Source organism: Megascapheus bottae, chromosome X (genome assembly GCF_031878675.1).
Source record: "Megascapheus bottae isolate mThoBot1 chromosome X, mThoBot2.hap1, whole genome shotgun sequence".
NCBI lineage: Eukaryota > Metazoa > Chordata > Mammalia > Rodentia > Geomyidae > Megascapheus > Megascapheus bottae.
This window is the reverse complement of record NC_143547.1, coordinates 56,068,170-56,094,182: the sequence shown is the minus strand read 5'-3', so window position 1 is coordinate 56,094,182 and position 26,013 is coordinate 56,068,170. Positions and strand designations below refer to the sequence as shown.

Below are 26,013 nucleotides of genomic sequence, written 5' to 3'. Positions count from 1 at the left end.
GTTGTTTTTCTTTTCCTAGGCTAAGAATCTTATTTGAGAACTTGAGGCAATCTAAACTCCCAGGAGTTTTTGTTCTACATCTCTCTGTGGATATAAGGGAGACACAAATCCAGTTTCTTCATACTGTGCTCTGGCAAAATACTTCTGTGCCTAAATGTGGGTGTTTTCACCTTGGAAATGCCAAGAAAGCAATCAGTTCTCCAGTAAAAATCAGCTGCACATCCCCTAATTCAATTCAGATCCGACAACATCTACCTGGAGACAGCATGCAGTCCCCCAGGTAGAGGACTTGCTTTCTAATACTGTCACTGCCTGTTCAGTTGTCAGTGTCAAGCAGCAAGTTGTTTTATGTGTGTTTCTGATCAACTGGTTATAAACCAAGTTCCCTTGAGGCTCTCCTCAGCTACCATCTATTAGGTGACTCACACAACCCAGAGAAATGTTTCCATATAGTAGCTTATTATGGACAATATTTACAGATGCATAGTGACAGATGACAAAAATTGACAGGCAAGGGTTGAAGGAAGCAGTGTGCCCTCTCTTCTATGCCCTCTCTGAGCAAGCTGTACTTCAGGAAACACCATGACTTTTCTCAGTTCAGAGAAGCTCCCCACAACTTGTTTAGAATATTTGTGTTTCATTTTGCAAAGATGATGGATTACATAATTGTCCACTTGTAAGCAATGTAAACAGCATTGGGACTGGGGGTTGAAGAGTTTAACCTACAAATCATTCCTTGGACTTTCCTGTGACCAGGCTCATCCTCAATTCACCTAGGAGTTGAAAACCACAGGTCAACTTTCCCCCCCCACCACAGGTCAACTTTTAAGCATACAAGAAAACGATTACTTTGAAGATTACAAATATTCTAGGATTTGTATTCCAGGAAATAGAGAAAAAGACAAACTGTTGTTTATTTTTTTCTCAAAATATCTGAACTGCATTTGGGACCCCAGCAAGCAAGCTCTACATTTCCTCTACATCAAATTGGAGAAGCAACCATAGCTAAGGCAACTTGAGAGATGGTAGAGTTAGAGGGAGGACCACAGTTTGTTGCCCAAGTGCCCTTCAGCCACCATCAGGCAGAGAAGCTATTTAGATCTTCTCAAATAGGTGGAAGGCATATAAATACATCGGTGAGAGCACTATCCATAGAATTATCATAATGCAGCCTGAGGGATACAGTGTTGGGAACCCTAAGCATTATCACCAAAACAACAGAAAATTCAAGAAGCAAATTTAAATATATATATATATATATATATATATATATATACACACATATATAATCTCAGGATGGAGCCAGGAGTGTGGCCTAGTGGTAGCATGAAGCCTAGCATGCATGAAGCCCTGGGTTCAATTCCTAGGTACCATATAAACAGAAAAATCCAGAAGTGGTGCTGTTGCTCAAGTGGTAGAATGCTAGCCTTGAGAAACGCCAAGGACAGTGCCCAGGCCCTTAGTTTAAGCCCCAAAACTGGCAAAAAAAAACAATAAGGGCAAAATGTCTAAATTGCTTAGCCCATAATTCCCTCTTCTATTTCATTTGCTTGAATTATCCAATAGGTCACAGCCGCAAGAATCTGTCCCTGTTTTTCCTTTTCCCAATTATGTTCGATTACAGTGATGAGTATCCTATATGAGCTCTCTATTACTTTTGCTCAAATCTCAGCTTTTAGCAGATCATTCTAGCCCATAGGGGCCCAATTATGATTTTCAAATATAGCTATGCTGTGATAACTCTGAGTAAATTGTTTATCTCCCAGAAGTTCAAGCTGATGCAATTCCAGCAGAACCATCGAGAACATGGAATTCAAGAACATCATAGTTCATCTCCACTTGATTTAGTGAGTAACCTGCTGGTAGCAAATAGCTGTTTTGATGTGTCCTTTACAGATTGCCTGTGTGTTGTGCTTAGCTCGAGAGACCAAGCTCTGTGCTGAGCTAAAGGATTAACTAATTTTACTTTTACACTGAGTTGGATAAAATGTTCTCTTAAAAGATGCTCTGTTCCTAGGTGCTGATAGTTCATGCCTGCAGTCTTAGCTATTCAGGAGGTTGAGATTTGAGAATCATGGTTCAAAACTAGCCTGAGCTAGAAAGTCTATGAGACTCTTATCTCTAATGAACTACTTAGAGAAAGTCACTAGTGGCTCTGTGATTCAAATGGTAGAGCACTAGCTTTGAGCACAAAGAGGCTCAGGTATAGTGTCCAAACCCTGAGTTCCAGTCAAAGGATGGAAAAAAAATCTAACAGGGCTTTGTAGGGTGTGTGTGAGTGTGTGTGTGTGTGTGTGTGTGTGTGTGTGTGTGTGTTCCCTACTGTCCATTTCTTTATATCTAGAGCTGGAAAACCCTTCAACACTCTATTAGAGATAATAGAATTAGACACAACTGTGTATGCTGTGTATTGCAGCACTAAAACACCAAAAAGACTGAACTTGATACATTCTCAAAACACATGATTTATAACTACAGGAAAAGATTTTTATTTAAATTCAATTTGTCAAAGTAAAAATATCTCTGCACAACATATGCTGTCCCTTTGTAAATCAACTAGGTAGTAGTACATTTACAAGCATCACTCTAGATTTTATTTGTTGGTTTAACAGTCTACAATATAAAGTTTGTTTAAAAGAACATGTTATAGAAATTCTAAAAATGAACAGTAATTGAAAAGTTACTTTAATAAAGAGGTTCAGTTCAATATTTTGCCTTACAATTTTGAAACTACGTGGACTAAATGGAAATAAGAATTGGAAACTAAAATGCTACTCAAATTGTTTTCTGTTACTTTTTAATTTAAAAGGTGTATATTTTATAGAACATATGTCCTTAAGAGTCTAATGTTATTAATATAACATTAACATAAAGGCATGTGTCGGTACATAAAACCTAACTATCGGATGGATCACACATATTAAATATTTTGGTATTTCCATTTGTTAATACTGTGTAACATCTTCTCAATTTCAATATACTTTAAAAATGTTATTTTTAAACTTGCTAAATAAAAGGGAGGTGTTTACGAAGACAACACAAACTTTCTCTACAAGTGAGTCCCCGACACTCAGAAGCTGAGGTCACAGTTTGTATCAATATGATAAATATTCAGTGTTTTACTATATGGATTATGTTTGTGGCATTACAATAATATCTTATGAGTAACTAAGTAACAATGCAATATATTAAGAACTATCAAATCTATATGATAGCTCTGGAAGATAGTTATGGAAAGGAGTAAAATCAGGAAAATGTGGACATAATCAGCATGGCAAATTATGGTAATGGACCCCTTTCTTTAAGCCTTGAGTGAGGAAACCCTTCCTTTGATATTATTCATTTATTTGAGCTACTATTTGAATAAGACAATAGTGTATCAAGTGTCAGACATTCTCTCTTATATTTAGCAATATTCCAAATAACAGAACACCTTTTCTTAAATACCAACTGTTTTTATATTCTCAGGCTTTTAACCTGAAAATTGATGGTGCTTTTCTTGCCTTCACACTTCAGTCATTATCAATTTTCCTTAAGTAGTTTAAAATACTACAGTAATGGGGCAAAATCTAGCATATGGAGTTTCAGTTTATATTATCAGCTGTGACAACACATATATTCAAAATTTGCACGTAGCTCATGTTTAAAATTGGTTTCAGTTTCACAAATGAGAACAATTCTATCTACATATTAAACTGACACAACGATATTCGAGTTTGGTTAATTAAAGAAAGGTTCCTATTCCTTTATTTCTGTTCCTCTTGCTCTGTTTCTTGCAATTATCCAGCTGCCATTCTTTAGAGTTTTAAGTGAGCTTCACCACGACAACACATGCACCCGCTCTTCCAATGTTAACAGGAACTTCCTGAAACAAAAAGAACAAAGGAAACACTGTGTAAAAGCATTTTTAGCATAACATAAAATGTCAGAGTTTAAAAAGTACTTTCTTTTTTGTTGTTCCAATTTTCACCTAACAGAAACATCAGAAAAACTGCACCCTAGGAAACATTTCAGTATGGTTGAAATAGTCTAGTTTTCATAATGATAACAGGCTTGTATCTAATGATCACATGATCTTGAGACACTTGAAAGATTACAGTAAATTATCCCCATGAAGGTCTTTGTGAGAATTCAAGAATATGATGAATGGGGCCAAGAGTTTGGCCTAGTGGTAGAGTGCTTGCCTAGCATGCACGAAGACTCGGGTTTGATTCCTTGGTACCACATACATAGAAAAAAGCTGGAAGTGGTGCTCAAGTGGTAGAGCTCTAGCCTTGAGAAAGTCCAAGGACAGTGCTCAGGCCCCAAGCTCAAGTCCAGGACTGGCAAAAAAAATGATATGATGAATGACAAGGATTTGGCATATGATAACACTATTGGTTCTCTTATTACTCTTTGTAATTATCACACAGTAAATGTGACAGAACCAAAACATAATCTAGAGCTTATAGCAAGTAACCTAGACTCTTCTGATATATTATTGAAATCTACTAGCATACTGATATTTTATATTATTTATTTTACCTAAAACTGTACTTTAAAAAAAATTTCTGGTTAGTCCTAAGCAATGCTAAAGTTAAGGACCTACTCAAAGGGTAGAATTTGAGATGTGGTGGGAGGACAGATATAACCCCTTTGTCAACGTTTGTGTACATAGTGAAATTAATGATGGTGTATTCCTACATATAATCTTTTAAATTTTTATTTTCTTTGGTCAGTGGTGGGATTGAACTCTGGGCCTGTGCTTTGTCCCTGAGCTCTTCAGCTCAAGGCTACTGCCCTACCCCTTGGGCCATAGTGCCAGATAAGAGTCTCTTGGGCATTGGAGCCCAGGCTAGCTTTGAACCGCAATCTTTAGATCTCAGCCCCCTGAATAGCTAGGATTACAGGTGTGAGCCACCTGCTCACAACATATAAGCTAGCTACACAAGAGGCTAAGATCTGAGGATTGTGGTCCAGATACAATCAAGGCGGAGATATCTTGGGAGTCTTATTTCCAATTAACTCTTTAAAAACATGAACTAGAGAGGTAGAGCTCTTGTTGTGAGTAAAAATCCAAAGACAGAGTGTGAAGTCTTGAGTTTATGTACCAGAACTGACACAGTCATACACACAAAAAAAATCATTATACCTTATTTTATTTACTCATAATTTCATTGACCAAAGAATATATACAAATCTAAGCCTAACAATAGGAAAAATATGTGAAAGGTCATTTTGCATTTTTTTCATTTTTAAATTTCTTTTTATTTTATAATTTCACAGAAATATAAATGGCCCCTTAAAAAGGTATATTGCACAATATTTGCTGCTATACCTAGAAAATAAGTTCATAAAATTCATATATAAGAATTATTCAGTTTCCTAGCAACTTAGTGGTTACTTTGCCTCAAACAATTTCTGTGATCCACAATGTTATTTTTTTAAGAATGGAATAAGTTGATAAGTTGGGTTTCTTTTTGCTGAATTAAGTTTTGTCATGGTTCTTTCATATTTTAAAATACGCTACTGAAAAATTTTCCTAAATGTACTACACATGCAGCAGTTTGTGATGTATTAAGCACTCAGTAACTATCTTTTGGTGATAATGAAGGATCAAGTCAAGCTCTTAAGTGCTCAAAAATTTCCATGTTTTATGGTCCTCCTCAGAGAGTGGTCCTCACATATCACAGAAACAAGTGTGTGTATCTCATTCAAAAATGGGCTCCACCACTTATAGCTTTGTGTAATTATTTATGTAAGTCCTCCTCATCTCATCCTACTCTCTATTCTTTAAATTATCTTTAAGTAGTTGCACAGAGGAATTGCCATTTGCCAAAGTACATTATGAATGCAGTACATCTTGATTCACATCACTCCTTTCCTCACTCTCACTTATTCCACTCAAACTACCCCTTCCCCCTTTTTAATTTTGTATTATATACATTGAATTCTTGACTGCATTCTCCCTCCTTCTATTCTCCATTTGTTTACCTCTCTCCATTAAAACACAATTCCAAAACAGGAATTTTCTTTTAGCATCTTTAGGATATGCTTACAGTAACCTTTTTCATTACCATCCTTGTGAGGTATTCTAGATGACTCTCAGCTCTTTTGAGAATATTTCATTCTGGTATATTTTTACTACATTTTTGAATAACAGAGGAAGCTCCAAGTATTGCTACTTACAGTTTCTCTGCAAATAAAGGAATTAAATTGCAGAAAGGGACTTTGTTCTGCATTTCACAAGTCACAATACCTACAATAGATAGTTTCCTAGAGAGTTCTGGAACTTTGAAGTAGATTAACTTTTCTCTGAAGGAAACACTTCTATAAAGCCAAAAGCTTTTATCCTGTTAAGAATCAATCAAATCACCTAGTAATTCTTTAAGGCATAGATAAAACACATACTATCCGTTTCATTAAAGGATCTGGTTCAAATCTAGAAAGGAATGGCATATATAATTATTAGTAAAATTAGACATTTTTTGCCAGTCCTGGGCCTTGAACTCAGGGCCTGGGCACTGTGCGTGGGCTTTCTCAAGGCTAGAACTCTACCACTTGAGCCACAGCACCATTTCTGGCTTTTTTCTATGTATGTGGTACCAGGGACTCCAACCCCAGTCTCCATGCATGCTAAGCAAGCTCTCTATCACTAGGTCAAACTCCAGGGCCTTAAATTAGATACTTAAAAGTGAAATATACAAATGTGAATATTTTTGTGAGTACCTCTTTCCATTCATCATTCTGAGCATCATATGACTCAACAGTGTTCAAATAAGAACGTCCATCATACCCTCCAACCACATATAGTTTGTCTCCAAGGGGACACACAGCAACAGCATCTCGAGGCACACTCAAGGGTGCCACAGTTGACCAGGAATCTGTTTTGGGATCATATCTTAAAAGATTTAGGAAGACAATTAGGAAAGAAAACTCAACAATCTTAAAGTAAAAAATAATGTGAATGATAAAATACATATCAGGGAAAACAAAGAATTAAAAAAATAACATTTGCCCATGTGGGTTGACTATGTGCATGACATAATTCAATACAGCCACAAGAGGGTGCTGAAAGCATACTTTAAAAAAGATTTTCTAACTGCCTTTAAGAGCTCATTCATTTCAATGAAATGTCACACATTGGCATCTTAATATTATACATATATCATATTATGCTTATTAGTATTATTTAATATATAAATTGATAACATTTTACTTTGAATTATCTTGTCATTAAAATAAACCTGTCTGATTCTGTTTATATTATAGTTCACATTATAAAATGCTTCAGATTTGCTTTAGTATTCTAATTTCAATAATATTTTCTAATTGAATTAATAAAGTGCTATCTTGTATTTTTCCCTTCTATATTCTCATTTATCTTTACAAGAGCCTAATATTTTTTTCTTATTTTGATCTGACCTATACTAAAGACCATATAAGACTATACATAATTTTATATTTTTGTTTTATACATACTTTAAATAGTAAGCCTATTCAGTAAACAGATAAAAGGTAATTCAACAATAAATTTTCCTAACTCCTCACATTGAAATTTATAAAGTGTGAGCAGTAATGAAATTTATAATTTGTTACTGGGATGTTTCTTTATTTTAAAAACATCACAGAAGTGGTGCTGTGGATCAAGTGGTAGAGCCCTAGCTTTGAGCCAAAAAGGCTCAAGAGACAGTGCCCAGGCCCTGAATTCAAGCCCCAAGAGAGAAAAATAAAATAAAAAATGAATCTGTTTGCAAAAGTCCACTGAGGATCCAGGCACCAGTGGCTCTTGACTGTAATACTAGCTACTCAGGAGTCTGAAATGTGAGGATGGAGGTTCAAAGTCAGCCTGGGCAAGAAAGTCCATAAGGCTTTTAATTAATGGACAAAAAGGTAGGAAGTGTCGCTATGGCTCAAATGGTGGAGTGCTAGCCTTAAGTATAAATGCTTATGGACATCACCCAGATCTGAGTTCAGTCCTCCAAGACCAGCATACTTTCTCTGTGTCTGTCTGTCTGTCTGTCTGTCTGTCTGTCTGTCTGTCTATCTGCCTGCCTGCCTCATACACACACAGACACACAGATACACACACATGCACACACAATCCATTGAAGACTAATATCACATACATATACACACACAAATTCACTTATCAGTTTTTACTTTATATTTGTTCGAAAACCTCTATTTTTGGCTTTGCCTCTAGAAACACATTCTAAAGAGTTTCCTCCAAGCTTCTATACATGTTGGACCTCTCACTCAAAAATAATGCTATCTAAAATGTCATTAAGACAAGCTCAATATCTAATAAATATAATTGTCATGTAGTAGATAATCTTGAGTTTAATGTTAGAATACACAGAGCCAGAAAATTTATAATCGCATGTTCTAGCCAAGTTGGATAGTCCAAACAGCAGCTATTGTTAAGCAAAGCTGTAACAATGTATACACAAAAATACAGTAACAATGTATACACAGAAATACATGAATAGGGAAGCTGAACTCACAGCAGGATGGATTGACTTCCAGATTTGCATCCATACACTCAACACTCGTCTGCATTTGAATGTCAGTTAATGCTCAGAACCATGTTGTATGTTGCTTGGTTAACAAGAGGAACTGAGGACATGTTGATTCATTTGAAGAAAAATATGATGGCAATATAGTTTACCATCTTTAAAGCCATGTAGTAGTAATTATAAAAAGCAAAACTAGTCATTCCATCATATTGAACTTAAAATAATGTCCCTTCTCTCATTTTTCTGCTTATTACTGCATTTTTATCTCTCATTACTATTGGTGTAAATATATATATTCTACTAAAAATGAAATTGAACCTAAGAAAAAGAATTAGTCATGGATCAATGTTCCTATTTAAGAGGTATTAGGTATAAATTACTTGAATTCCTAAATTATACTTGATTCATTACCATTATAGAAATAATAATCTCTGCCCCCCAAAATATGTAGGTTTTAGAATATTTTGTGTTAACCATTTATCTGAAATAATTGAGTAAGATACTCCAATGGTACTAGGTAGAACAGTGTTTTAGCAAACAAGTGTCAGAAAATCCATCCAAGCAAAGAAATGAGGATATCAGATTCCATAATTTGTCCATCTATGACTAACTTCCTACCGACAAAATGAAATCACAACTGCATGTGAAAAAGCCAACTTTTAGATTATTGCTTTGCACAATTTTATGAAAATACATGTGGACTTTTCCAAGAATACAAATGGATTATTTCTTATAGTGCAAATGGATTCATTTCTACCAGGTGGCATTGAAGTCTGCATACTAGATATCAATGATTCTTAATGATTGTGTTGTTTGCGTTCTATATTAAACATTTTCATATCTATTAAGAATTTTTTTAGCATTCTGTTTTCTTTGTTTCAATCAGGTACTTCTTAAAACATCTTAAGAGTAAATCAAATAAAATAACATAGCTTCTTTCCATTTTGAATTAGTAAAAAAAGTATGATTTTGACCTTCTGAAAATTATACTCCAGTTGTTACAATTTTTAAAATGTCTTTTCAAGAAAAATATCAGGACAGTAATGGTACACTAATGAAAAAGAAAATTAACAAAAATATGTGCAACTTTATAATATTGATAGAAACAATACTTGCCACTAACTTCTGAGTTTTTATTGTATACTGGACAGCTTGTTAAGTGAATCATAATTTTTATTGTCAGTCCTGGGCCTTGAACTCAGGGTCTGAATACTGTTCCTGGGATTTCTCAAGGCTAGAGCTCTACCACTTGACCCACAGCATTACTTCCAGCATTTTTCTATGTATGTGGCATTGAGGAATCAAACCTGGGTCTTCGTGCATTCTAGCCAAGCACTCTACCAAAAGGCTAAACTCCTGGCCCTGCATGACATTTTTTAACTTGGCAACATATGAGATTAGATTATTTTCCAATGTTAGATGTGGGAACTGATTTTATTTTGTACCCCATAGCATGAACTTTTCCACAAAAGCAAATAAAAATAGGTTTATATATTTCTACTGAAATATGGCAATGCTACTTTGAGTTGATGTAGGTTAGAGATGTGTACACAGCTAGAACAAGTGGAGAGTGATTTAAAGAACTGAATAGATATGGAAACATAGATATTTAAACATTCAAAAGTAGCCAATGTATGAGGAAACACACAAATGTGTGCGTGCATACAAGCACATGCACACATACACACACACACACACATGCACACACACACGTGCATACACACACACCATTTAAAGAAAAAGCCTTAAAGAAACCTTGAAGGTTTTATGTTGAGCTGATCCCAGACAGAGAAATAACTTGCTAATGACTTGCTAATTAGTGATGACATTCTTCATTCTTGCACATGAAGCCAATCTAATGTCACAGAAAATGGTCTGTTTTTCCAAATGTCCAGTTTATAACAAGATATCACAGATATACAAAGAAACCGAAAAACAAACAAAAAACAAGGCCCATTAAAAAGAATCTCTAGAGACTGTTCTGTAAAAACACAAAGATCTTACATCTCAGGGCATTTAATTGCCAGAACAGTTAAGAAATGTTTTTCCTCTAAGACTAAAAATAAGACACAGTCCCTGCTTCCAACATTTCTATGCAAGATGATACTTTTAAGTTTTAGTCAGGGCAATTAAGCAGTAAAGAGAAAGAATATAAATTCAAATTGAATAGGAAGAAACTAAAGAAGGTACTGATAAACAGAAAGATGTCTCTTATTTATGGGTTATTGGATGTAATGCTCTTAAGATGGAAAATACTACACAAGGTGATACAGAGTTCAATGCAACTCCTATCAAAATATTAGTGACAGAGTTTTGTTGCAGAAATATAAATATACATCATAACTCCATAAGGAATACCAAAGTATCAAAATTTGGTCTCAGTTACTATTAATTATTTTGTTGTATGTATGTATTTTTTCTATTTTGAAAGGCAACAAGAATGGAAAAAAATAAAAATTTATAGAGCCTTTAGGCAGTTGCTTTAACCAACTCACTATACCATTAATCCAAAATGCTGTCCCACACTCAAAGAACTTACTTTAAGAAAGGTAATACTTATTCCAATAGTCATTGTTGAGAAAATCATCAAGAAGTTTATGAGGAGATTTTGTTTGTATATTTGATGTTACTCATTTTTCAAAAAGTATCTAATTAGCTTTGAGTCTGGTGAGTTGAATGGAATAGTAGCATAAATTTTCCTTATTATTTAATCTATTGAGTCATTATTCTATAACATGACTACTTTATGAAGTTTTAAAGTGAGCTTAAATGATAATTGTATATGTGTATCCATTCTAGGGTTGAAGTCAGACTCTGGGCATTTTCCCTGAGCTTTATTGCTCAAAGCTAGCACTTGAGCAACACCTCCACTTCTGTTGTTTTGATGTTTAATGGGACACATAATTTCTTGCATGGGCTTGCTTCAAACCGTGATCCTCAGAACTCAGCCTCCTGAGTACTAGGATAACATACATGAACAATAAGCACTAAGCTAAAATTTAAAAAAATTGACTAATAGTAAATATAAAAAAGTAACAATTATTGGTAAGATTAGCATAAAATTTCCCTTATCAAAGATTAGGTGGCCATAGGTCTGTGGGTTAATATCTGGGTCCTCAGTTCTATTCCATTGATCTTCAGTCCTGTTCTTGAGCCAGTCCTAAGCTGTTTTGGTCACTAGAGTTCAGTAATAGAGTCTAAAGTTTGGTATTGAAATTCTTCCTGTGCTGTTCTTTCTGCTAAGAAGTGTTTTTGCTATACAGGGTCTTTTATTATTCCATATGAAATTTTAGAGTGCCTCTTCTATTTCTTTAAAGAATGACATTGGGATATTGATAAGTATTGCGATGAATTTATAGATAGCCCTTGGCAAGATGGCCATTTTCACTATGTTAATTCTTCCAATCCAGAGTGATTGTTATTCTTTATGTACTATGTTAACTCTTATCTCTTTTGCTGTCCCTTGGTTATCTCATATTGTTACAGTATTTCACTTGGTTATCTGATATATTTATATATGTGTATTTGATTGTTTGAAGTCAGATAGGGAAGGGAGGAAAACAAGGTGAGGGGTGGGGATGTTGGGAGGGAAATGGGGACCAAGACATGAGAAAGGGTATCAATGCATGTGAAGTAATGCACCTTCTAGCTGGTGAATATAACGTAACCCTTCTATTAATTACAATAAAAATATATATGAAAGAAAAAAATGACTAAGAGTAAATATAAAAGAGTAAAAACTATGTGTAAGATTTGCATAAAATTTCCTTATTTTTCTGTTTTGTTTCAGTTGTTGTTTTTTATTTTTTTTTTGGTCAGTCATGGGGCTTGAACTCTGGGCTTGGGCGCTGTCCCTGAGCTCTTCAGTTCAAGGCTAGCTCCCTAACACTTGAGCCACAGAGCCACTTCTGGTTTCCTGGTGGTTAACTGAAGATAAGAGTCTCACAGACTTTCTTGCCTGGGCTGAAGTTGAACTGTGATTCTTGTATCTCAGCTTCCTGAATAGCTAGGATTACATGCCTGAGCCACTGGCACCCAGCAAATTTCCTTATTCTTTAATCATTTTGATTGATTATAATGTGGCTATCATAAAGTAAGACATTTTTTAGGCCAGTCCTGGGCTTGAGCTCAGGGCCTGAGTTCTGTCCTTGGACTTTCTCAAGGCTAGAGCTGTACCACTTGAGGCTCAGCACCACTTCCGGCTTTTTCCTAGGTATGTGGTACCGAGTAATCGAACCTGGGTCTCCGTGCATGCTAGGCAAGCAATCTACCACTAGGCCAAACTCCCAACCATCTTTGAAAGTTTGATACTGTGTTTAATTCATATGAATTAAAACATATTTTTGGACTCTGCAAATATAAAATATTAACAGTTACATGGAAGATTACCTTGTAGGATTTTCAAGAGCTTTCTTGTTTCTAAAATATAAAGAACTCACTGATCACATGCATACATAAGTACAAGCAGTTTACCTTTCCACACAGTCAGAAAGCCTGGAGCAATGGTTAGAAGCAGGAGCATCATGGCCCCCTATTACATACAAGTAGCCATTGTATGTTGCAACTCCCACACCACCACGTCTTTTGGACATTGGAGCACATAGACTCCACTTATTAGTGTGTGGATCAAAGTATTCCATTGATTTCAAGCAAGAGCTTCCATCACGTCCACCAATAGCATACAATCTAAAAAAAGCAAAAAGAAACAAAAACAGAATTGCAAATTTTGCTTTAGTGATTTTTTGAATTGGGCCTTGAATTTTACCCAGACCAGCCTGGATTTTCATCTTCTTACTTAAGTCACTAAAATTCACATGTGTTGAAATTTCTACTAGGCTCATTTATATGAAATACTGGCTTTATGCAAAGACCATACAGATTCACAATTCTAGTAACCCACTCAATTGCATGAAATGCTTAGCTTGCAAGCAAGTGCCCTCCTATGTATCAGTGGCTTCCAAGGTTTTTCTGTGATAACAAGTTTAGTTAGTGGCAACCTCTGATATCACCAGCTTTAGTACGTTCAACCACGCCCAAAGAGAGGAATAAAGAAGAGGTGTATATTGAGAAAGGGCTGAACTAGGTGGTGTTGGGGACCGACTGTGGGGTCAATGACCTTGGACCTGACCTTGGACCTACACAACTGTATACACAAGGAAGTAACTCTTATCATGATGACTTTAAGCAATGTCAATCAGTTCTTATCATGATGACTTTAAGCAATGTCAATCAGTTCTTATCATGATGACTTTAAGCAATGTCAATCAGTTCTTATCATGATGACTTTAAGCAATGTTAATCCTTTCTCATTTATCCTATATGTTATTTGTTTACTATTTTGTATGAATGTAGCCTCTGGCAACTCCCTAGTTTTAAGAAGAGTATTTAAGGTCGGAACTTAAAATAAACGAGAGAGTCTCTTAGGCGGCAGTCTGGAGCTCACAGTCTTCTGCGGTCACTAAGCAGTTACTTGATCAAGGCCTCCTCCCCTTTAGGGGACTAGGCCGAGCAGCACAGGGGGAACTAGAGCCACTCCAACCCCAGTCTCACCCCCCGAGGCAAGGATTAGGGTATTCTTTAACGGGGGCTGTTGTTTGTCCTGCCCCTCATGCTGATCCCATAAATTGGCTCTCTGAAGAACCGGTATGGGTCGAACAGTGGCCTCTTTCTCTAGAAAAGATCATTGCAGTTCAGCAGCTGGTACAGGAACAGATAGACTTGGGACATGTGGCCCCTTCTAACTCTCCATGGAATTCTCCAATTTTTGTTATAAAGAAAAAGTCAGGTAAATGGAGGCTGTTACAGGATCTGAGAAAGATAAATGCAACTATGGAACTGATGGGAGCCTTACAGCCCGGCTTGCCTTCCCCCATGGCAATCCCAAAGGATACTTATAAGATTATTATAGATTTGAAGGATTGTTTCTATACTATACCCCTGGCGCCTCAAGACTGTAAGTGCTTTGCCTTCAGCGTCCCCTCTGTTAATTTTAAAGAACCCATGAAGTGATATCATTGGCTTGTGCTCCCACAGGGCATGGCAAATAGCCCAACTTTATGTCAAAGTTTTGTAGCTAGAGCCATTTCTTCCACCCGTGAAAAATTCTCTTCTGTTTATATTGTTCATTATATGGACGACATCTTGTTGGCTTGTTCTGACCCTACCGTCGTACGACAAGCCTTTGGACAACTAAAGCAAGATCTGAGCCTCTTTGGCCTTATAATAGCAGCTGAAGAGGTTCAGGAACATCCCCCTTTTACGTATTTAGGCCATATATTAGGCCCACACTATTTTAAAAGCCAAAAAATACAATTAAAAACTTCACACTTAAGAACTCTTCATGATTTTCAGCAATTTTTAGGAGATATAAATTGGCTTCGGCCTTATTTAAAGCTGTCCACTGGAGAGTTAAAACCCCTCTTTGATCTCTTAAAAGGAGATACCAACCCTACATCCTTGCGCAATTTAAATCCCGACGCCGAGAGGGCCATCCAAATCGTAGAAAAGGCAATTTCCCAGCAACAAGTGAACTATTGTGACTACTCTAAACCATGAGGAGTTTACATTTTAGCTACTTCTCACTCCCCAACTGCTGTATTGTGGCAGGATGGCCCACTTTTATGGCTTTATCTACCATCAACACCCGGCAAAGTGCTGACCCCCTACTACTAATTGGTAGCTAATCTGATACATATGTGCCGAGTGGATTCCCGTAAATATTTAGGTCAGGAACCTCATTTTATCTGTGTCCCATATAATTCACAACAACAAGATTGGCTATTCGCCCATTGCGATTCTTGGGCCATTGCTTGGGCCAATTATACGGGAAAAATTTTGCATCACTACCCATCTAACAAACTCCTCCAATTTGCTGCGTGTCATACGTTCCTATTTCCTTCCATAGTACGGGCCTCGCCTTTATCTTCTGCCGCTTTAGTATTTACAGATGGATCCTCTAATGGAACGGCTGCTTTGACCATTAATGGGAAAACTCAATCTTGGGTTACGGGTTTTTCCTCCGCCCAAGAGGTAGAGTTAGAGGCTGTTTTACAAGCACTCGTCCTGTTACAAGACGAGCCCTTTAACTTATACTCAGACAGCCAATATGTAATTCGTGCTCTTCAAGTCATAGAAACTGTTCCCTTTATTGGAACTACTAACTCCAATATCCAGACCCAATTTCGCCAAGTACAAACTTTGCTTTGTTCTCGCAACCACCCCTGTTTCTTTGGCTTCGTTCGAGCTCACACTAATCTTCCTGGCCCTTTAAGTGAGGGTAACGCAGTTACTGATTCTGCCACCAGAGTTTATTTAACTCAAGTTGAACTTGCTAAGCAGTCACATGCCATCCATCATCAAAACAGCCGAGCCTTGCGCCAACAGTTTAAATTATCTAGAGAAGCGGCACGTCAAATTGTTAAAACTTGCTCCAACTGTGTGCCCTTCTCACCAGCTCCTCATTTAGGTATAAATCCACGAGGACTGCTTTCTAATCACATTTGGCAGATGGATGTCACGCATGTTCCATCTTTTGGCCGATTAAAATATGTTCATGTTACTGTAGATACTTATTCTAATTTTATCCTGGCCACCCCCCTTGCTGGGGAAGCTACTAAACATTGTATTTCTCACTGCATTCGATGTTTTGCTGTGATGGGGATTCCCTCGCAAATAAAAACAGATAATGGCCCTGGCTATGCAGGCCAAGCATTTCAGTCCTTCTGCCATTCTTATAATATCACTCATATTACAGGCATTCCTTACAATCCTCAAGGTCAAGGCATCGTGGAGAGAGCTAATGGATTATTAAAACATCAAATTGCTAAAATACAGAAAGGAGAGTCGTATCCCGCTACCCCTGTGAATATACTTAATCATGCTTTATTTGTTTTAAATTTTTTGAATCTGGATTCAAATAATTTATCTGCTGCTCAGCGATTCTGGGAAAAAAGAGAGCAGCGTGCTTTTGCCTTAGTAAAATGGAAGGATCCCCTAACTGGTGCTTGGCACGGACCAGATCCTGTTCTAACCTGGGGTAGAGGGCATGTATGTGTTTTCTCACAGGAAGAAAATGATGCCCGCTGGCTTCCCGAACGCTATGTTCGGATTGTGGAGAGTGACAGTGGTCATCCAAGCAGCGACCCACTGGACCTTCACCCCCAACCCTCCAGTAATGCATCCAGTAATGCGGAAAAGACCTGAATTCATGTTTTTATGTTAAGTGTAAAAGTCTCTGTTTCTTTGTCTTGTTCGTGTTACATATTTTTCTTGTCCAGTTTTGTCTTTGAAATTGGTACCAGTTTTAAATATGGATCCTTAAGGTTTTTCTAAAGTTTTGTTTTGAACCTGATTCTCACCTGCAAGAGTAAAATTGGCAAAGTTCTCTTGACACAAACTTCCTTAAAATGAATGGCCAATATTAATTTTGTGCACTTTAAAATCTTTGAGTATGAATGTGTGTGAATGAGTGAGTGAACATGTTCAAGGTTTAATCAAGAAAATCATTTAGGTTTGAATTATTGCATTGTTTTAAAGAGGGGGGAGAATGGAATGTTAGATCAGCAAAAAAAAAAAAATGAACTTGATGCTTGTATGACAGCTCTTAAGTCCCATTAAGAAGGTCGAATCAGTAAATTGGAGAGAGAACTCCGAGAGCATCAAGGGAGGCACTTAGAGCCGAAAAAAGAGCCTCAAGAACCTACTAGTAAGGTCCCAGAACAGCAGAGACAGATCACGTTGAAAACTACTGCAGCTTCTGAAGAATGAGGAATTGCCAGCACTTCAGATCCACCAACAGCCAATATCAAGCCAACTGCTGTTGTTTCTACTCCAAGTAAAGTGACAACTGAAGCTATGGTTGAGAACAAATCAACACCTATGGCCAGTAGCCGTCCAATGGTCACATCTGCAACAGTCACCAATCGAACAACTCCGCAGATCTAAGCCCCAGATGGATGAATTCCCCCCGAGAGGAATCGCAGTCAAGGATGGGATAAGAGGGGATGCTCTCTGACCAACCTAAGACAGGGCCTTCAGCTTGATCTGAAGAAGTTCCCCATGACGGGTAAGGCAGAGTCAGCGATCCACCCAACCTAAGACAAGCAAGTCGCATCTTTTAAAAGAAAGACGGGGGAGATGTTGGGGACCGACTGTGGGGTCAATGACCTTGGACCTGACCTTGGACCTACACAACTGTATACACAAGGAAGTAACTCTTATCATGATGACTTTAAGCAATGTCAATCAGTTCTTATCATGATGACTTTAAGCAATGTCAATCAGTTCTTATCATGATGACTTTAAGCAATGTCAATCAGTTCTTATCATGATGACTTTAAGCAATGTTAATCCTTTCTCATTTATCCTATATGGGATTTGTTTACTATTTTGTATGAATGTAGCCTCTGGCAACTCCCTAGTTTTAAGAAGAGTATTTAAGGTCGGAACTTAAAATAAACGAGAGAGTCTCTTAGGCGGCTGTCTGGAGCTCACAGTCTTCTTGGACTGCTGACTTGGGCTGTAGTCCTCCCGAACTCCATCTGTTTGTCTCTCTTCTATTTTTTCCTAGTCCTTGCCTGTATTTCAGGAATCCCAATCCGCGAACCCTGGTTTGCTGCCGGCTGGCCCCGGCAGGTGGGATTCTATAACTTACAGAGCTTGAACTCTCACACTCAGAAGACTGCTGAATAAAAACTTACGATGTTACACACATAGATAGACAAATATTCTGATAACTAAAGAATCAATAATGTAAAGTGGCAGCACTTTGAGATCAAAATTGTAACTGGCTGCCTACAAAAATGCTTCTCAGATTCAATGTGTGCAATACTTCCTAGGATCTTATTCAAGTACATCCTGCTTCAGACCTGTAGTAGGGCTAAGATCCAGCACTCTTAACGAGATCTCAGGAAATCTTGGTATTACTACACTGAATAGCAATGGTCTCCAGAACAGGTTTATTTGAATGTTCATTTTACACAAGTATTGACCACCACAATCAATGAAAATTCCAAGGAAGAGCTTTCACAATTGATAACAAAGAGATCTCAATGATTTGGAATGCATATTGGTTGGTTGATTATTATACATGATGTAGCATGTGCGTGTGGACTTACTTGTTGTTTAATGCAACAACTCCAACTGTGCTTCTAGGACTTGACATACTGGCCACATAGTTCCACTGGCGTCCCTCTGGGTCCCATCTTTCTACGGTATTTAGATAACTCCATCCATCATGTCCACCGACAGCATACATTGGTCCTTCCAGTGTGGCCACACCTAAAGGATAAAAACAGCCTGAGGTTCACCTATGCAAGTAACACATAATGTACATTAGTTTCTTTTGCAAGTATCTGAGTTCTCAAAAGTCGCTTCTTAAATGACTTTGCCAAATATGGACCAGTTGATTATTCTCTATGAGGTAAATATGGTCTTCTCATCATAGACAATATACAGCCATAGCTGTGAGTCAGGAAAGGGTATCACCATTGTAATACTAAAGTCGACATAAGTAAACAGTGGAATGCACTAAGTTAAAAGGAAAATTGAATAAATAAATAAATAATGCATGTAGCCAAGAGAAAACTCTCCGTTTTGTACCTCCGTGCTTCCTGATAGTATATCACAGCACGTGTGCTATCTTTCTTAAAAACTGATAAAAGTGCTACAATTAAAGTGTTTATTAGCTTTGTTTGCTTAAAGCATTTCAGCATTTTGGAGATTTTGCTAAAATCTCCATAATGCACAACTAAATTTTTGTGTTTTTAAAGGCTCTTTTTAACATTCTAGAAAGGTTATAAATTATCAAGTTCTTACCTAAACCATGCCTATGTGTGGACATGGGTGGCATCACCATCCAGACTTTGACAGCAGGGTTAAAACATTCCACAGTATTCAATGTTTTCAGACCGTCTCTTCCTCCCACAACGTAAAGTTTGTTATCAATAACCGCAACTCCAAACTGAAGCCTACGCCCATTCATGGTGCCAACATGCAGCCAATTGTTGGTCCTGAGGTCATATTTTTCAATTGTAGTAGTACCTATTAGAGGGAATGTGAATAGTATAAAAATGACTTACAATAAAATTTTAAACTGACCTCTTTCACATGTTTTAAATCTAATTAACAGCCAAAATTAATTAATTAGGTCAGATAATACTACAACATGACAGACAGGTCCAAGTACAATACATTTACCACTGCTAGAAAAAAAAATGGAGGTAATCAGCAAAATTGTTTAATATACAAAGGTTACAGCATCATAATGACTTCTTTTTTTCCTGCCAGTCCTGGGTCTTGAACTCAGGGCCTGGGCACTGTTCTTGAGTTTTCTCAAGGGTAGCATTCTTTCTACCCCTTGACCTACAGCACCACTTCAGGTTTTTTCTGTGTATATAGTACTAAGAAATTGAACCCAGGGCTTCATGCATGCTAGCATATATTTCAGATTTATAACTGATTATTACGTTTGTCCTGCTTTAAATTTTTCTTGCAATAGAGTCACTTATTTTTGCCAGTCCTGGGGCTTGAATTCAGGGACTAAGCATTGTCCTGGGACTTTCTCAAGGCTAGCGCTCTACCACTTGAACCTCGGCACAACTTCTGGCTTTTTTCTCTGTATGTGATACCCGAGGAATTGAGCCCAGGTCTTCATGCATGTTAGGCAAGCACTCTACCACTAGGCCAAACTCCCGGCTGCTTGAGTCATTTTTAACAGTAAACACACTATTGAACCTGGAACATCTGAAAACTTACAGCGACTTTCATTCTATGAAAGTCTTTCTTCTACCAGTTTCCTCGAAGGTTTTTCTTTTCCATTTCAAAATCAACAGCCATTAATAAACAAAAATTACTAAAGAGTTTGTATATATAACTCATCCAAAATTACCATCTGATAATTTAATTTTATCTTGATTCAAAATTAGAACTTTCTAGTGATTCACTTAGGGACATTGTCAGAGTTATAGCTGATAGCCAATTATGCAGTAGCTAAATTTAACAGCTAATTCAGAGTTTATTGTATGAGTCTGAAATGAAATGAAACCTGGGGAAGTACTGTATTTCCTAAACATTAAAGGTGAAAGTTCAATGCCTTTAAAAAAAAGTAACACAAAGTCCAAGAAAAAGTAAGCTGAGTACCAGTAGCTCAGACCTGTGATCCTAGCTGCTCAGTAGGCTGAGATCTGAAGAACTGGGTTCAAAGCCAGCCAAGACAGAAAAGTTCCTTGAAACTCATATCACCTATTAACCACTCAAAATCTGGAAGTGGCACTGTGGCTCAAAGTGGTAGAGTGGTAACCTTGAGCAAAAGAACTCAGAGATAGTACCCAGACCCTGAATAAAAGCTCCAGAATTGCCAAAAATAAAGAAGGAAAGAAAAACTATATGTATAGAATTCTGTTTTGTGAAAGAATGTGAAGTGGCACATTTCTTCAATATCATATTGATTTATATAAATGTTACTTTTTCCTTTTCATATGTGTAGATTTGTTTTTATGTTTTAAATGTTATTTTCTGTTGTTGTTGATCCTAAGAGCAGTGCTCATCGTAAGTGTGTTTATTTCATTTAATGACAGTCCTGGGGTTTGAACTCAGGGCCTGGGTGCTGTCCCTGAACATTTTTGCTGAAGGCTAGCACTAGATCTACCACTTATGCCACAGCTCCACTTTCAGCTTGTGCATGATACTTAGGAGATTAAAGTCTCACTCCTGCAAAGGATGGCTTCAAACTGTGATATTCAAATCTCAGCCTTCTGAGTAGTTAAGATTACAGTCCTGAGCCTCCAGCACTCATCTCACCCTAGGGTTCCAACCACCACAAAGATAGTTCTTACGGATTATTCTTGTTATTTCTTCTGCAACAGTGGCAGAGTAGGAAAAAAAGCACAGATTTTAGGCAACAATTCCATTTCCAGCTTTTTTTTATTAAGTTGACTAACTTAAGATGTACCTTTCATAGCATTAGGGTAAAAATTAGAAATTATGATTTTGAAATTCCATGCAGGGATTAAGTATTCAAAACTTGACAGTTTTCATAGTCACCAAGGTCCCATAAATAAATTTATCGGTACTAGGAAATCAAAGGTTCTCAAGCCATGGATTTTCACATTAAATTGTGATATGTGACCTGATATTATTTTGCAGGCATTACTTGGCCTATAGGCTGGCCATTCCCCACCTTTCTATAACAAAACCATACACTATAAGTCTGGAAAAATGACAAAAATAGAAACAAACAAGAAACCAAATAAGCACAAAGCTTTCAAAACCCAAAAATGTATTAGAGCTGAAAAATATATCAGAATCTAGGTCCTGGAGATGTGACTCATCGATAAAGGACTTGTCAAACACGTATAAGCTTCTGGCTTTGATACTAAACACTATAAAACAAAAAAAGACACAAAGATATACTTTCATTTTGTTTAGTATCTTTGAATTTAAATACCATAGAAACATTCAAATACATTACTAATGTTCATTATATTCAACTCTGTGCAATAAAACATCAAGTTTCGAAACTTGAAATAAGGAAATTTCATTGTATTTGTACATTTCTCAGGTAGTCATATAACTTTAGAAATCACTGCATTGGCACAATCTTTTTTATAGGTCCTGTGGTTAGAAAATATCTTCTGGAAACTGCATTGGAGAATTCCTTCAGAGTGATCAAACTGAAAGAGGGGTTGGATTGCAAGAGGTGATAAGAATTAGCTCTTCCCTCACAAAACTGGCTTATTTATTATGAGACCATACTGTGAGTGATGGAGGGAGAGAAGATAGAGTACTAGAGAAAGTAAATGTTAGCGTAATATGTTATGGTAACATGAGTGTCATAATGCAGTCCACTACAATTTGTAGTTAATAAAAATTGAAAAATATATAGTTTCCCCTTTCTGTTTTTCTCTTCTACATACACCTATGTGTTTTCCTTTCCACTTTTCTGCCTTTAAAATTTCCATCATCAATGTGGTATTATTTATTTTGTTTTAATTTTTGTTTAGTTTAGTTTTGCTGGTTTTGTTTCTGTTTTGGTTTGGTGTTACCAGTGTTGTTTTTTGTTTGTTTGTTTGTTTTGCCAGTCCTGGGCTTGAGCTCAGGACCTGAGCACTGTCCTTGGACTTTCCTCAAGGCTAGTGTTCTATCCTGAGCCACCGCACCACTTCTGGCTTTTTCTATGTATGTGGTACCAAGGAATTGAACCTGGGTCTTCGTGCATGCTAGGCAGGCACTCTACCACTAGGCCAAACTCCCTGCCCAATGTGGTATTATTTATATACAATGGAATTCTATGCTGCCATATGAAAGAATGACATCGTCCCATTTGTAAGGAAATGGAAAGGCTTGGGAAAAACATCATATAAAATGAAGTAAGCCAGACTGAAAGGAACATAGGCTCAATGGTTTCCCTCATCTGTTATAATTAGTACACACCTAGGACTCTCCTAGCAGAGGATTACAATAACGCAAAACCTAGATACATAAGGCCATAGAGGAGGCTAAATGAAAGGACCTCCAGGATAATGGAAGCAAGAGCCATATAATGTGTGATTGTTGTTCTTAATGTACTATGCTATTTCTCATCTCTTCTGTTGTCCCTTGGTTATTCTCATATTGTAAAAATATCTTACCTTGTTATCTGGTATACTGTATATATGTTTATTTGAAATAGGAAAGGGAGGGGGGGAAACAAGATTTGGGGAGGGAGTGGGGGGAGAGAAATGGAGACAAAAACATAAGAATGGGTATTGATGTGTGAGAAGTAATGCACCTTCTATCTAACAAATATAATGAAATCCTTCTATTAATTACAACAAAAATTTCCATCATCAAATGATTATAATAAGGGCACTGCACTTTAATATGTCTATTAATGTGTACAGTGTATCTCTATCAGAGTGACCTCAGTATCATTCTCTTACTTTCAACCTACCATTTCCTTAGCCTCAATTTTCCTACTTCCTTTTCCACATATATACATTGAGTATTATGACTGTATTCATGCACTCTAGCTGTTTCCATTCATCCACCCACTCCCTAACTAGCACACCCATTCAATATATATTTGAACCTCTCGATGATATTAATTTTGTTAAACAGCCTGGTGATTGTTCCCTTTTACCTTTCATTGAATCCATGCCCCCTACAGCATAAAGTGCACCCACAGTTGATTTTCTAGGTTTTGTTCGAGGGCTTTGCATCAAGGGTCTTCTTTCGGGCAACAGATGATACTTCATAGCTTCCATTAAGAGTTTCTGGCAGGCGAGGTCACCAGTGAACATGGAACTGTTTTCAAGATCTGCAAGCAACTGAGAAACAATCATGCCATCCATTTACATCAAGAATTCACCACTGGAGGGCTGGGAGTTTGATCTAGTGGTAGAGTGCTTGCCTAGCATGCATGAAGAACTTGGTTCAATTCCTTGGTATCGCATACATAGAAAAACCAAGAAGTGGTGCTGTGGCTCAGGTGGTAGAGCTCTAGCCTTGAGAAAACCCAAGGACCATGCTCAGACCCTTAGTCTGAGCCACAGGACCGACAAGAAAATAAAGAACCCACCATCAGAAACAAAAAAACATCCAAGAGGCTAACTGTATCTGCCCACAGAATGTAGCTCCTAGTCTATCTACAACACATAGTTAATTCAACCTTTTGGTGAATTGGAGTAGAGTGGCAGTAGGTATGCATACAGGCTCTGTTAAAATAATCTCACCCATAAGGGACAACATTTGTACCATCAAATCACTTCTATGAAGAATTCTAAAAGTATATACTTTGAATTGGATTGAGGTAGTATATGTTTTGGTTTCTACCTTAGCAAAAGTAAATGGTAAAAAATCATTATCTTTCATAGAATAAGAACCTAATGAACACTGTAAAAAGTTGATAAAAGTATCTTTTCCTGAGATGAGCTAGAAAGAAGTGAAGAGGATATTTCATAATATTGTCAGAGGGCATCTTAAAAGTAGTTTCCTCCTGATTTGGGATCCACAGTATCACAGGACATGGAATAAGTTTTTCGGAATGGTAGTGTTAATATCTCTCTATAAAACCCCTCTGAGGTTTCTTACTCTAAACCCATCAGCTCCAAACAGGTTATCACTCCACCTATAATCACTGATGGATCATGGATGGCCTGATGAGACCCTTAGGAATTCCACAATTGTCTCTGTGATTGGAAATAAGCTTGAAGACCAAGATATGTAATTTTTTCATTTTTCATTTGCTTACATTCATTATATAGGTGATTTCATTGTTATATTTCCACATATGTTTACAATGTATTTCAATCAATCTTATTCCCTTCACATCCCCTTTCCCTGACCCAATTTCTCTCTTCCACAAACAATCTCAACAGGTGTGGGTTTTTTTTTATAGTTGCAAATAGTCTATTTTGACATTCCTTAGCTTGCTTTATCCTCCTTGTTAGCCCAATATGTGACTGTTTTGCAGAAATATTTATCACCATCCTCTTCTCACAATTCATTTTCAAAATATTAGTTTAAGGTAAGTTTTAAATCATCTTTTAAATATCTATACTTGTAAAGCGTATGAGAAAATGTTCATCATGTATGGTCATAAAGGAAATGCAAATAAAAACAACCCTAAGATACCACCTTACCCCAACAAGAACTCAGACAATGACAGTTGCTGGCAGGGTTGTGGAGAAAAAGGAGCCCCACTACACTGCTGGTGGGATTGTAAACTAGTTCAGCCACTCTGGAAAGCAGCGTGGAGGTTTCTTAAAGAACTGAAAATTGACCTTTGCTATGATCCCGCCATACCACTTCTGGGCATCTACCCTGAACATCATAACCCAACATATGATAAGGACACCTGCTCAGCTATGTTCATCTCTGCACTATTCACAATAGCCAGGTGATGGAAACAAGCCAGATGCCTACTGCAGATGAAGGGATACAGAAAATGTGGTATATATACACAATGGAATTCTACATAGCCAACAGACAAGATAAAATGGCATTCGCAGAGAAGTGGATGAATCTAGAGCGAATTATGGTATCCTTAATATGTGGCTATTAGATCCAAAGAGTACAAGAGCGAGGACTCAATAACTGCATACCAAAAGCTATGGACATGGTAATGGAAATATAAACATAAGTATATAGACATAAAAACCTATGACTCTATAGACACAATGTTTTATTTCATAAACTAATATGTATCTATGACATACAAACCTTTAGCCTAATTTTGATTAAGTTCTAAAAACTAAGTGCCAGTGATTGTATATAGAGATTCCCTTCTTGAACACTTGTTTGTTAAACTTGTATCTGAAATATTATGTAAAAATCAATGTTAATAAATTCTTTAATAAAAATATCTATACTTGTATGTCATGGCCTATCAAAAGCATCCTCAAAAAAGATCATAACCTGAAAGCATAAAAAGGCATTCTCACAGGTAAAAAGACAAAATGCCATTGGTTTGGACATGTGAGTTATAAATTCAAGTCAGGCATGGTAGCGCATGATTATAATTCTAGCTACGTGTGAG

General features: G+C 37.0%; 1 protein-coding gene across 1 annotated transcript in view; it reads right to left on the bottom strand.

Annotated features, from left to right (window-relative positions):
• Window positions 1-3,337: 3,337 nt before the first annotated feature.
• Window positions 3,338-26,013, bottom strand: part of Klhl4 (kelch like family member 4) — a 58,377-nt gene continuing 35,701 nt past the window's right edge. Inside the window, exons 6-11 of the mRNA XM_090326058.1 lie at window positions 23,617-23,803; window positions 19,314-19,538; window positions 18,614-18,776; window positions 12,972-13,184; window positions 6,709-6,880; window positions 3,338-3,865 (exon numbers count right to left, since the gene is read on the bottom strand). Of these exons, the coding sequence (XP_090182184.1) occupies window positions 3,806-3,865; window positions 6,709-6,880; window positions 12,972-13,184; window positions 18,614-18,776; window positions 19,314-19,538; window positions 23,617-23,803 (1,020 nt within the window). The 3' untranslated portion in view covers window positions 3,338-3,805. The remainder of the gene's footprint in view (window positions 3,866-6,708; window positions 6,881-12,971; window positions 13,185-18,613; window positions 18,777-19,313; window positions 19,539-23,616; window positions 23,804-26,013) is intronic.